The sequence below is a fragment of the Centrocercus urophasianus genome, unplaced genomic scaffold (genome assembly GCF_019232065.1).
Source record: "Centrocercus urophasianus isolate 14NV4802_14NV808 unplaced genomic scaffold, USGS_Curo_1.0 seq_19, whole genome shotgun sequence".
Lineage (NCBI taxonomy): Eukaryota > Metazoa > Chordata > Aves > Galliformes > Phasianidae > Centrocercus > Centrocercus urophasianus.
In genome coordinates, this window is record NW_024884744.1 from 382,497 (window position 1) to 395,599 (window position 13,103).

The window sequence follows — 13,103 nt, forward strand, 5'->3', positions numbered from 1 at the left end:
TGTTTTTAAGAATGTCATTTAACTGAGTCATACGCTGAATCACACATTGCAGAATATGCAACTCTGAAACCGCATGGAATGAAATTCACAGAATCAGAAATTCAGGAATCACCTGAGTTGGAGGTGGCCTTTAAGGCTGTGTGGCCCAACTTCCCTGCAGTGAACTGGCACATCTACAGCTCCACCAGGCTCTCAGAAGAACTCATTCATGCCGCTTGATGTTCTCTCTCCCTGCTCTCAAGCAGTAGTGCTGCCTGGCGCAGGGCGAGCTGATAGGGGTGGGGTGAGGAGCACTGCACACACTGCTTTCTTGTGGCATGTTTGCATGACAGAGATCATTGCTGCTGTTTGCAGGGCAGTGCTGAGGAAAGGCAGTGCGCCCAGTGGGCAGGAAAGCCCGTATTGCTGGGGGTTTGCAGGTGGTTTGTGCAAACAGGGGTTTGTGCAAACAGCAGGGTTTGCACAAAATAAAGGCCCCATGGCAGATCTGTGCATGCCATGGGCTGCGAGTCACGCATTGTTTCTTCTGGGTGCTGCAGTTGTCCGCAGCTGGATAGCTTAAGATTATGTGCAGCATAATTGTATTTGGCCATTACCTCCACCTTGAGTAGGGAAATGCCCTTTCTTTTGCCAAGCAGGAATTTGCTTTGACCTGAATATTTCTTTTTGTTCTTCTCTCCTAGGATTAATGACATAGCAAACCTTTGTGCAGAGCTGACGGCGTGCTGCACCGTGCTGAGCTCAGAGTGGCTGGGGGTTGTCAAAGCTCTTTGCTGCTCTTCCAATCACGTGTGGGGTTTCAATGATCTGCTCTGCAGTGTGGATGTAAGTTCACACTACCTTCTGAAATACCTCTTGAACCTCTTTACCTGGGAAACACATAGAGTTGCAGTAAGGTCCCCATTCAGTACATAATGCTGGGCACAGTTTAGTCATTTATCTGCTGAAGTTTTCAAGGCTTTTCGTTGGACTTTGGACTGAGATTTCTGATTTTTATTCTTTCCTACATCTTCAGTTTGAATGTTAAATGAGGGCAGTGCTTAGAGTTTTCTCTCTGTTGTGGAACAGTATGTAAGATTTGGAGGGGCTTTTGGAAAGGAGCAGATGCACTTTCTCTAAAATGCTGGTGGATGTGTAAGTAACCATCCCTATTTTAATGACTCTGGCTTTTAGACTCTAGAGGTGTTCTCTGTTCTTTTCTCTCCAATACAAGTTGCCGTAGTCCTGTCAAAGTCAACAAGATTATAATGAGTAACTGTATTCAATATCTGATCCAATAGGTTGGTCCTCAGTTTAGGAACTGATTGAAGCTGTGAATGTTGGGGATATATTCTTATTGGTTAATTATTGGTAGTGTTATCAGTTTTTATTGAGTGGTAATATTTTCCCAGATTGGTATAAGACTAGTGGATGTTACTTTGGAATTAATTTGTGATATCTGAAACAGATGGTATTTTAAAATTAAGAGCTATCTGTATTGTCACAAAAAGTTTGTGGACGCACTGAAATGCGCGGATGTTGCTCACATGTACACGTTTTACTGTTTGTTCTCCTGGTGAGTTCCTTAATAATCATGGCAGCACTGTGCACTGTCATGTGAAGCATTGCCATGTTTTCCCTCCCAGGTGAGTGATCTGTCATTCCACGACTCCCTGGCCACTTTCATTGCCATACTGATTGCCCGGCAGTGCTTTTCTCTGGAAGATGTCGTTCAGCACGTAGCACTGCCTTCTCTTCTGGCAGCTGGTAAGAACACACCGAGAGAAAAACTTAGAATGAAAGGCTGAAGATGTTTTAGGGAGTTTCCTTTGAGTGAGTAAGAAGTGAGAAGAGCTCTCCTGTAGGAAGAGCCACCTGTTGTACGTACAGCATGTATGTCGCTGTAGTTCCCAAAAGGAGTGATGCTGGGTTACAGCAGAGCTCCCATGGCTGACAAGTGGTGGCAGAGCTGCTGGCAGTGCTCTGTCTTGTGTGATGCAGCATCGCTTTCTGCTGAGGACTTTCGTGCTCTACACTGCATGCTTGGATGTCTACCAGATCTACTGAAGTTGTGCTTAGACACATCTTGGAAGATCACCTTTATCTTCTGCAGCCCACAGCAAGCATCTGTCTCTCATTTCCTTCTGCTATCAGTGCCCGACGTTGGCATTTTCTCTCTGACATATCATCCTAGCATGCAGACTGGAACCCGTGTTCCTCTTTGTTGGCCACATTGCATGTTTCTTTTCACTTTTTGCCTAGATTTGTGTTTCTTATTTCTATTCTGACTTTCATAAGCCAGTTTAATCGTGTATTCATTTCTGCTATTAGTTAGGACTCTGGCTTAACAAAAATCATGCTGTTCTTTCCTGGTTTTGAGTGGCTCAAGGCCAGAAATGCTAATTCCTGATGATGAAATTATTACACTTGCATTTAAAATGGGGCTGTGAAGTAAAACCTTTCCAGGCCTGACAGCATGACTTGTGAGGTCCTGGGTAGATGCCCTACGTCCGTGTCCCATATTCCATAGCCTGTGGGGACCCAGATGCTGAGCCTGGGGCCAGGATGACTTGTCGGCTTCTCCTGCACCTCTTCAGGACACCGCAGGTCTGCCTCTTCCCCCCGGGAGCAGGTAAGCTGCCTGCTGAGTGCTCCTTTTGTTTCAGAGCAGTGGCTTCAGATATTGTGTGAAAATATCCGTGGTACAATTAGAAATGCAGCCTGCTTAAAGGAAAAAAGTCTTCACAAGTGAAAAGTTACTGTGTAGAATTCTTTATTTGTAAAATAAAGTTCTGCGTGCTTATGAAACTCTGTATGTTCACTGAAACTTGTTGATTAACAAGAGCTGGCCATTGAGGTATTTACTCTGTTGGCAAGCTCCACCATATTAATTCCATATCTTAAGAAAAAGAATTACGTTTTAAAGCAGCACCCATGTACACTTCAGCAGAGAAAGAGCTTTAGGAGTTCTGTTCTGATAGCTCTCATTCTGTCTGTGAATTTCATTTCTGCAGCCATGTCCCTGTGTGCTGGCAGCACCACGGCCATGCTCTGTTGTGCTGGCTTTGCTGGGGCAGTGGTGGCTCTCAGTGGGGTCTTTCTGCAGGGAGATAGAAGTGAATAGGGATAAACGTAATGCAGTTTGATAGCTTTGTGTGTAATTAGAAATTAATGTGCTTTTAAAACAGAGCACAGTGAAACACCTATAGTCCAACAGCAGAAACGTGAGGAAATTGGACCTCAGACTATATTAACGTGTCTGTCCTTCTTAATTGGAATGCTCTGTGGTTTGACCTGTGTGTTCTGCCACAGACCAAAAGAGGAAGGAAAGGGGCAAGGAACAAGTAGGTAGCAGTTAAAAGGAAATAACCATTGAAATCACCTGTGTTTTGACTTCTAAATATTTCAGCAGACTTGATGACAAGGCTGTTTCTAAGGGAGGAATAAACTGAAAGCAGTTATTATTTTAAACTATTAAATGATGTCAGTTCTTCTGTCTAAAATTAGTAGTTTCTTTTTTGAACAGAAATGAATGAGCTGCTCTTACTCAGGCAAAATAAGTGAATGTTCACTACCCATAGTGGTTTCTTGGGAAGACAAATGGCATCACTCCGAACATCCCCTGCTTCCCCTTTCTTTCCTGCCAGCCTGTGTTGCTGAGCATGATGCCACATGGTGCGGAGAATCTCTTTGGTCAGCTGGGGTTGGCTGCCCTGCTGTGCCTGGTCAGCTTCCTTGTGGTGTGGCAGCAACAAACAAAATCACCATGGCTGTGCGGGCACTGCTGGGCTGCCATTCAGAGCCAAAGCACCATGTATCCTTGGTCTTCAGCTTCAGTTAGGATGTTCAGTTCTTCATTCAGTTACTGTACTTCTGTAGCTATTGTAGATGTAAAGCGTAACCATTTTCTACAAGATTTATCCTTCTTTCCATAGGAAAGCTATTTCCTGGAATTCGCTCTTCTTGTGATCGTCACCTCTTGGCTGCTGCTCACAACAGTATAGAAGTGGGAGCTGTGTTTGCAGTCTTAAAAGCTATTCTGATGCTTGGTAAGATTATGCAGAGTAACGTGTAACACTTCTGTTCTAGAGCTCGGGTCAAAACCTGGTAGTGCTAGTTCACATCCCTGGGGATGCTTCTGGGAGAGGAAAGCCCTGCTGACAGAACTAAAATGTAGATGCTGTCTGTGCTCCTGAAGCATGCGAGTAGCATTTCCCTCTCGGGCCAGGAGGCAGAGTTTCTCTGGTGAGTCAGTGCCAGCTGATGGCTCCAAGCAGATCCAACTTTTTGTGCTTGGACCTCCCCATACCAAACTCCAGTGCATTTCTAACTCTGGCGAGTCAATCAAGTACATAGAGGAAATAAGGTCTCAGATCTCTTTTCCCATCTTTTTCTTTCCTTCACCACAATTTGTGTATGTCAGTCCTTGAAGAACATGAAGAATCACTGCAATGCAATGGTCCGTCAACAAGGAGATATTATTTATCCAAACAAATAACTGCCTCAGATTTTTGGTTTGGCTTCTGTTCAGTTAGAGCTTTTGTGAGCTATGATGATGTGTATTTTTGGAGCTAAGTAAACGTCCAGTTAAAGAAGCAAGGTGTTCCAGAGGTGCACATGCCCACAGAGGTGTACCTCCAGCTTGAGTGCCGGTGTTTTGTTCTCTGTTGGCCACTATCTCAGAACTGTCTCAAAACCCTGTGGTCCTTAATGATGAGACTTGTCATGCCATGTGGTTGGTGATGCTAATAGCAAATGAGGGGTTTTCTAGAGGATGGCTGTCATAATGGTGAACCAGGTATGATCCACAGAAATTTCTGCTGACTTGAGATGTTTGGCTGTGTTAGCCTGCTTCACGTGCAGGCTGTCATCGTGCACGCTTCTGTATGGCCTCACAGGGTGTGTGCAGCAGTTTGGGCTCCTTTCTCCACTCTTCCACCCTGTAGCTGCATCTTCTTCCTTGTCCGAGGTTTTGAAGCCTTAAACATCAGTCATGTTAAAACTTTTACAGGTTTGATTTTTTTGCACCCTGTCCTGTCTGCTCAGCCCTGCTTGTTTCAGGCAGGTGGTGTGGCCGTGCTGAGCTGATGCCTTGCAGAGAGGAAGGGGTCCTGGGCTCTGCCAGAGCTCCCTCAGCATGTGCTGCCCTTCTATGTTCCCACAAAGGTCCATCTCTCTGGTGAAGAAGTCCATGGTGAAACAGACTGAGGGAACCATCAGCCCAAATTTGTCTCTTGATGCGTAGAGTGTTTATAAATCAGAGTAGAGAGAAGACTTGGAACAAAAAGAGTCATCTGAGAAGAACAAGTAACCCAACTCTTCCTTATCTGCCAAAGCAATTCCATGCACTAGTGGGCCCTTGCCCGTGGAGCACACCAGGCTTTAAGTTGTGTTGAGTTCATATAAAACTTTCTCTACTTCTGAAACGTCCATCAGAAAGGTGTTACACAAAAGGAAGGAGGTGGACGATGCGCTGGGCATAGCGGTTTTCAGACAGACTCCCAGCGCTGCCTTTTTTTGGAAGCGGCTGCCCCAGCCCTTCCTTGCTCCCATGCCTCAGGAGATGCCCCTGCCTGCAGGCACCGGGCTTTGGGTAGCGCTCACCCTGTGCTCCTGCTCTGCAGGTGATGCTGAGATCGGCAGCAGCAGTGTGACCCCCGTGAAGAGCGAGGAGCTGCCCGTGAGAGGCTTGCTGGATGAGATCCCTGGGGACGAGATGTGGGCCTCCTCTCATGCTCTGAAGTCACGTGGAAAAGCTGTTTCCATAGAAACTGCCAGTTTAAGCGAGTATGCCAGATACGTGCTCAGAAGCATTTGCCAGCAGGTAATGTGTGCAGCTGCACTCTTCATGTAGAGAAGGAATGGCGTTTCATTTGACAAGGTTAATGTGTATTGTGGTGCGGAATGATTGGTGCTGAAATATTTCAGTATATGAGTTCTCACTGGTTTTCCTGCACTGGTTTGATAATACACTGAGTAGGATGTTATCAAGGCTAAAAAGGAATATACAAAACCATAAGTAAGTTTCTAGCATCCACTGTGCTCTCAGATTTATTTTTCCTACCTGGCTCTTGAGCAGAAGAGTCCATCAGCTGTCTGTTCAAAGTCCTTTTGCGGTGATATTTGTTCTATTGCAAAGTTGCTTTCAAAGCATAAAATAAACTTTTGGAACCAAAAGTTAGGTCTTACACTTTCAGGTATGAATGATGGAAGACATTTATGGTTTCACGTGAGCAGTATTTCCCTTTTAAGTTTTGCATGCTGAAAATCCCTCTTCTGTTTAGTTTACCAGACATCAGTATTACACTGAAGCGATCCTGTGAATCTATTATCTAATTACTTACAGGAATGGGTTGGAGAGCACTGTTTAAAGGAACCTGAAAGGCTGTGCACAGATAAAGATCTAATTTTGGATCCTGTTCTTTCAAACAAGCAAGCGCAGAAACTTCTTCAGCTTATCTGTTATCCTCATGGTGTGAAAGAATGCTCCGAGGGGGACAACCCTCAGAGGCAGCACATCAAACGCATACTTCAGGTAAAGCAATGGACAAAAGGAAGGGGAAAAATTGCCACTCATGTAGTAACTCTTAGGCTGTCAGTCAGCAGCACTGCTTTGCAGTTCCTGGTGCAATCTAGCAGTAGGCCATAATTCTTTAGAAGTCCCATGTGCTCAGGATCCCCAGTCTTTGCTATACCATCTTGCAGTGTGACTTCTGGTGTTTCATTGCTTCTGATTCCATTGCTGTGTGTCAGTCACTGGGCAGCTGCTGGAAGGGAGCAGCTCTGGGAGCTGCTGAGGTGGGATGCATTCTGCAGGAGAGCTCTGTAATGGCAGAAAGACATTTGTGCTCCATAGAAAAGGCTCAGGTGCTGTCTGCATGGTCCTCAGCTGATCATCTGTTCAAATTCAGCTAGCTCAGGAGCATTTCATTTCTCAAACTACAGAACTGTGTTTCTTTGAGTAGAACTTTGAAGGTTCAAATCAGTGACGTCCAGAACAAGAGTAAAAGAAATTGGTGTGCTGCAAAATAGTCACTTCAGCTGCTGGATTTAACTTGGTGGTGTCTGGATGGCCTTGTACCAAATACACCACATCTATTTGCATGGCAATACCATGGTGGAATGTAATTGCTAATGAAAGGGCAAATTACGTTTTCTGTATTTGTATTTAACTAGGCTCAGATTTTGCAGAGCGTGTTTTATTCAGAAAAGTTGCACATTAGAGGTACTGAGTAATGAGAGCAGACAGCATACATTCTCAGGGAGGTCTGGTATCTCAACATGTCATCAGATTTTCAAAGCTGGTGATGGTCTGCTCGTAAGATCAGGTTTTTGCACGTACTATGAGACCTTTTCCCCCTCAAACCTTTCAAGTGTTGACACACGTATTTGTAATGCTGATTCCTACCCAGAACTTAGACCAGTGGACTCTCCGGCAGTCTTGGTTGGAGCTGCAACTAATGATCAAGCAGTGCATGAAGGAGCCTGTGAGTATTTGTCTTCAGCCTTTCTTAGCTAAATATTTAATGCAAAAAAGTATGTTAAATTTTAACGTAGTCCATGAGCAAACATACCATGAATGTGCTAGTTTACTTATGTTTTACTGTAGGGTTCTGGGTCTGTGGCTGAAATGAACAGCTTGTTGGATAATATTGCAAAGGCGACAATAGAGGTGTTTCAGCAATCCGCTGATCTAAACAATAACTCTTCTAACTCTGGTATAGGCCTCTTCAATCCAAACTCTGTTGGAAATGCTGACACAAGTAATACAAGACAGAATGGTAAAAAGACATTCCTAAGGTATTTTCTGTAGCACCTTTTTAATTATTTTAGCCAACGTGATGCTTAATTATGCATAGATTGCCTAGACTTTTTGCTCTTGAAACAGGGATGACTTACCTGAAGATTACTGCTGTGTACCTTAGTTTAACAATGAATTATTTTCTATAATTATTCTTGAATTTTCGGAAACCAGAGATTACGATTGCTCTGTCCACACTAGTTACTGCAGATGTGTTGTGTCCTTATTAAAGCAGTTTGGTATTGTAGCAGCTAGCACTGGTTGCAGAACTGCACGGATATTTTGGCTGAAATAAGCTTGTTCTATTTCTAGTTCCTCTGAGTGGCGAGGAGTGTGGCTGGTGGCTCCCTTGATTGCAAAACTGCCTACCTCAGTGCAAGGTAGGGTCTTGAAAGCTGCGGGAGAGGAGCTGGAGAAAGGTCAGCATTTGGGGTCATCTTCTAAGAAGGAAAGAGATAGACAGAAGCAAAAGAGGTATGACCTTGGGAGGCCTCTGTAAACAGAGCTGGCAGGTATTTTTGAAGGAGGGCTGTGCTGGGCACTGGGTTGTTGCATCACAAGACGTCATTGGTTCACTTCTTTGCAGCGTGTAAGTTACCAACCCCAGCCAGGGCTCAGGTTTAATTTAGTCTGCAAAATACCATTGGTCTCAGAAGACGAAGTGTGAAAGTCCTGTAACACATCATCCAGAGGCTGTCCTGCATCCATCAGTAGAGGGAAGTGTAGAACCTCTCTTTGCCTAATGTTTCTTTTCCCATGGGAAAGCTCTGGTGTAGAAAACCTAAAACAAGCCGCTTTCAAATAACATGGCTCTAGAAACTGTTAAGCCCTTCCTCTGTCTTGGCTTCTATGCATAGAATTAAAAGCATTTACACCACTTTGTAGCAAGGATTGCAATTGCAGTAGTGGTTGTCTTGCAAGTTGTCATTTTTTTCTTGTGGCAATTAATGCAAAAGCCAACAGGTACTCCTACCATGTTGTTCCTTAGCTCTGAAAAATCCCAATTTTAACATGATTTTTGAAAATGTAGGCCTTCTAATTGGTTTGTCCTACAGGGCCTAGGGATTTTGCTGTCCCTTTAGTCTGGTTGTCAGTGAAATTGCTGAAGTCAAGTTAAATGCCAAATGAAAACAGCTGTTGAAATGAATACCTGTACGAAACAAATCTGTGTGCATGGTTGTATGCTTTATTCTGTTCAGGATTTGAGTCATTTCCTAGGAGTTTACATAGCTAAAACTGTAAAAATCATTGCATGAGCTGTTACTCAGATCCCTTTGCTCACGTTTTTAGTGTTTCTTCTACTTCATTTATTGTACTCCCAGGTTTGTCTCTGCATGTTTCTCTCAGTTTGCCTGCATTTTATGTTCATAACAGATACACAGTACTCTAAAGAATACATATATGGATTCTGAATGCCCTTACACTGTTATGGCATGTTTCCTGCAACCAGTTAAAGCTACCTCTGGATTTGCATATGCTAAACCCATGGTAAAATTTTAGTGGGATTCAGTTGGCTTTCATTTTAATCAGTGCTCAGAGGGGAAACTTGGGATTCACTTCGGGCCACCAGATGGATTAGAAGCTTTAGCTGTCTGGTCTCCACCACAATTATATCCCTAGTTAATGAAAGCAGTCTTAAAATAACATGTTCTGAGTCAGACCTGCAAGTGTCCATGTGATTTTTGGCCATGCGGTGCCCTCAGCTCGGTGGGTTCTCAGCACTGACACGTACAGTAAGTGGCTGCTGCTCTTCCTACTTCTAGGTGCACGTTCTTTTAATTTGTCCTGTGAGGCTTTCATTCACAAAAACAAAAACAGAGCTAAATGTAGGCAATGCTACTTCCAGAAAAAAAAAAATAGACAAAACAAAGATGGGAGTGGAGATGGGAGCTATCAGAATAGCATTACTAATTGACTTCTGTGTTTGTCTCTCCTAAAGCATGTCTCTCCTGAGTCAGCAACCTTTCCTGTCTTTGGTACTTACTTGCCTTAAGGGACAGGATGAGCAGCGGGAAGGGCTGCTAACATCACTGCAGAATCAAGTCAATCAGGTACAACCAGCACGTAACCATGAGCTCCTTCGGTGGACGTTTGTGTCACCGGTTTGACGTGTACAGGAGGGGTTCAAACCAGGAGAACTGTAACACATGGCCTGCTGGAAGGAGCAGTGAGGGGAGGAGAGAATGGGGAAAAGTTTTGTCCATTTGTTACAGAAAATACATCTTTTTTTTTTTCCTAAAATGGTTCCAGCAAACTTTAATGAATGTGAGTCTGGTTCAGTTCTTTCCTGGCTCAGTTCTTGTCCTGAGAGGAAGCTTCTCAGTCTTTTGTTTGGTCTTAAGAAGTTTTTATAGGTTTGAGACTCGAAACTATGGAACATACATATATATATGTTTTTAAATACTGCTAGTCTCTAACTGGCAAATTGCCTACAGAAACCATCCCTGCTGCTCTTTGTTTGAATCCCCAGTGCTGTTCCCCCCCCCGCTGATTCTGCTGTGCCTACTTGTTCCCACCTGGTTCCTGCTGTGCCTGCATGAACCTCATTAACTCTCCAGACTGTCCTTTAAGTGAACATATGCAGTGCATGGTGTGGTGCAATTATGTCTCTTTTTTTTTGTCTCTAGTTTCTCTAACTTACTGTGACAGTGAAAATTAATACTTGTAGGGCCATTATTTGCTCATATTGCTGCTCAGTGCAACTCCAGGCTCTGACTTCCACATCCTGGTTAAATTCATTCCTTTGACCTTTTTTTGCCCTTGGTATTTCTTTTGATGTTTTTTTTTCCTGGTAGTGCTGCCACATGGACTCTTCTGCTGTGTGGTTCCCCCCTGTAACACAGCAGGTGCAATTTCCCTGAGATTCTGCTTATTTCTTGTCCTGTGCACCCAACATTTTCTGCTGGGAAGCTGCATCCCATGCAAGACACCCATTTACATACCCAGTTTAAAGGAGTGTTTGAGACTGTTCTCAAACACATAGCCAGGCTGCTCATTTTCCTTTTGTTGCATCAGGAAGATCTAGTCATATAATTGAGAGCAGAACATCAGCTCTTTATAAATATTTACATTTCTTTAGTTTGTTTAATCTGCTCTAAGCTTTGAACGGGTATGAGTATGTGAAGGTTAATACTCCTTCCTGTTTCCTTAAAGATAATAGTCACAAAACCATAAATTTTATAGGGGAAAAATGCCTGTGCAAGTGGAAAACAGCCTTAATCAAATGGTTTCTCTTAGATCCTGAGTAACTGGAGGGAAGAACGGTACCAGGGCGATGTTAAAGCTAGACAGATGATGCATGAAGCCTTACAGCTTCGTCTAAATCTGGTAAGAAAATCTTGTGTTGGTATGGAGCAGCTGCTCTGAAGTGCTGCGTGTGGCACTGCGGGGGCTGGCGCTCCCTGAGCGTTGGGATCTGAGGGGCATCTGTCACCTCCCTCAGGATGGAGGCGGGATGTCAGCGCGCGGGTGGGGGTCAGGGTCAGAGCTGGAGGGGAGGAGTGCTCAGACACAGCCCTGCAGGGTGGGCTGAGGCCCTTGGCTGGGGACACGGGGACAGGCGTGGTGGCCCCAGGCAGAGCTGGCTGTGGCAGCAGGGACCTCAGTGCCCCAGGCCGAGACACAGCAAAGCGAGGAGGTCTGTGCCCTTCCCACCTCTCTTGTTTCAGACTAGTTCTGATGGAAAGGCTTATTTTGCATTAAAATACGATACTGGTAGAAATTAGGAAAAACTGTTCGTGGGGTAAAGCGTATCATGTAGCAGTTTTCATTCACTGCTGTCTTGCTGCTCACATCCTTTTCTGTGCACTGGTTTGTTTTTTGTTTTTGCATATAGAGGGAAGGCAATAACTACAAAGGTTTACTTCAGTACCTTTTCAGTTTTGAGAATCTGTTCACACACTTCAAAATTTGTTGCATCAAACAAGCAGGTGAAGACGTGAAGCTGTTTGACAGAGCACTGTAATGCTTTTCCACAGTTCCTTCTTAAGTAAAACTTTGCTGAGAGCCTGGGGTGGGGAGGAAAGTTACTGAAGGTCAGCACATCAGGATGGCAGTCAGCACACAGGAAGACGTGGGGCTGACTGACAATTTTATTCATAAGTAATACACACGATAATGGAAGTGTGAGATAAATGCAGAGCTTTGCTGTCTGCTGCGTTATTTTGCAGGTAGGTGGCATGTTTGACACTGTGCAGAGGAGCACCCAGTGGACCACGGACTGGGCACTTCTGCTCCTCCAGATAATCACTTCGGGAACAGTTGATATGCAGACCAACAAGTATGTGCTGTTTAAACAAGCTATTTAATGTGGTGTTCAGTCTAGATTGGATGTATGCTATCGCTGTGTTTTTCTTATTATTATTCTGCTTGGCTGCAACTTATGTGCTCAGAGCTGGGCTCAGCTGGGGAGCACTTCTATTCTGGAAAGCATTGGAAAAACTGTTCACACGGCTTCTTAATGAGCATTTACCTGGGCGCGTTCCGTAGCAGAGCTGTGGTTCCTGGTGGCCATCTGGCAGCAGCTCTGTGCTGTGGTGCACAGTAAGATGTATGTGTGCACGGGGACGATCCACCAGCACGTACACAGGGGCTGCGTGTGCATGCTGAGATGTGTGCCTGCAGAAAGCACTGCAGATCCAGCTTCTGTAAAGAGCTGCGTGCCTGGCCTTGCTGTGAATGTCTGCCCTGGGTCTCTCGCTGGACGGCAGCTCCTCACAGTGACATTTGTCGTTTCGCTCGCAGCGACTTGTTCACAACTGTGCTGGATATGCTGGGTGTCCTCATCAACGGGACGCTCGCCTCCGACTTGTCCAACGCGTCCCAGGGAGGGCCTGAGGAAAACAAAAGGGCTTACATGAATTTAGTGAAAAAGTTAAAAGTAAGTGTTGTGTCTCATCATCTACAGCGTTTCTTTTGAATCTCGTCATTTCTGGTGCCTTGGAAAGAGGAGGGGGAGTGAAGTGGCATTAGTAATAAGGAAGGGAAGAAGGAAATAAGAAATCAGGAATGTGAGGGCAGGGAGACAAACTACGAAGATAATTCTTATTGTTACATTACATTCAGCACCCTGACAGAGACTTAATTGCTTTTTTTTGTTCATGTTTGAGGCACTAAACTTGCATTCACTTTGTGTTACATATGTTGTGTGATCTATTCCAACAAGGTAACTCGTTTTCTTGAAACCAAGCTAAACAGGCCTGCAAGGACACTTGTTTAAATTTAGTAAAAGCACAGGGAAATGATTCATCCCCTAACTGGACATTTTCTAATAGTGAAAGCAGTGCAATGTTTCTCTTCCTTTTTTCCCACCTTCCTGTTTGAC

General features: G+C 44.4%; 1 protein-coding gene across 14 annotated transcripts in view; it reads left to right on the forward strand.

The window, feature by feature from the left end:
• The window catches only part of MED12L (mediator complex subunit 12L), a 102,209-nt gene that overhangs the window by 77,498 nt on the left and 11,608 nt on the right, over positions 1-13,103 (forward strand). For all 14 annotated transcript variants that reach the window (XM_042820550.1, XM_042820544.1, XM_042820541.1 and 11 more), the window contains 13 exons: positions 684-825; positions 1,626-1,746; positions 2,510-2,611; positions 3,915-4,028; positions 5,604-5,803; positions 6,326-6,514; positions 7,392-7,466; positions 7,589-7,779; positions 8,093-8,254; positions 9,720-9,831; positions 11,018-11,107; positions 11,950-12,059; positions 12,524-12,659. In XM_042820550.1, the coding sequence (XP_042676484.1) occupies positions 684-825; positions 1,626-1,746; positions 2,510-2,611; positions 3,915-4,028; positions 5,604-5,803; positions 6,326-6,514; positions 7,392-7,466; positions 7,589-7,779; positions 8,093-8,254; positions 9,720-9,831; positions 11,018-11,107; positions 11,950-12,059; positions 12,524-12,659 (1,744 nt within the window). The remainder of the gene's footprint in view (positions 1-683; positions 826-1,625; positions 1,747-2,509; positions 2,612-3,914; positions 4,029-5,603; positions 5,804-6,325; positions 6,515-7,391; positions 7,467-7,588; positions 7,780-8,092; positions 8,255-9,719; positions 9,832-11,017; positions 11,108-11,949; positions 12,060-12,523; positions 12,660-13,103) is intronic.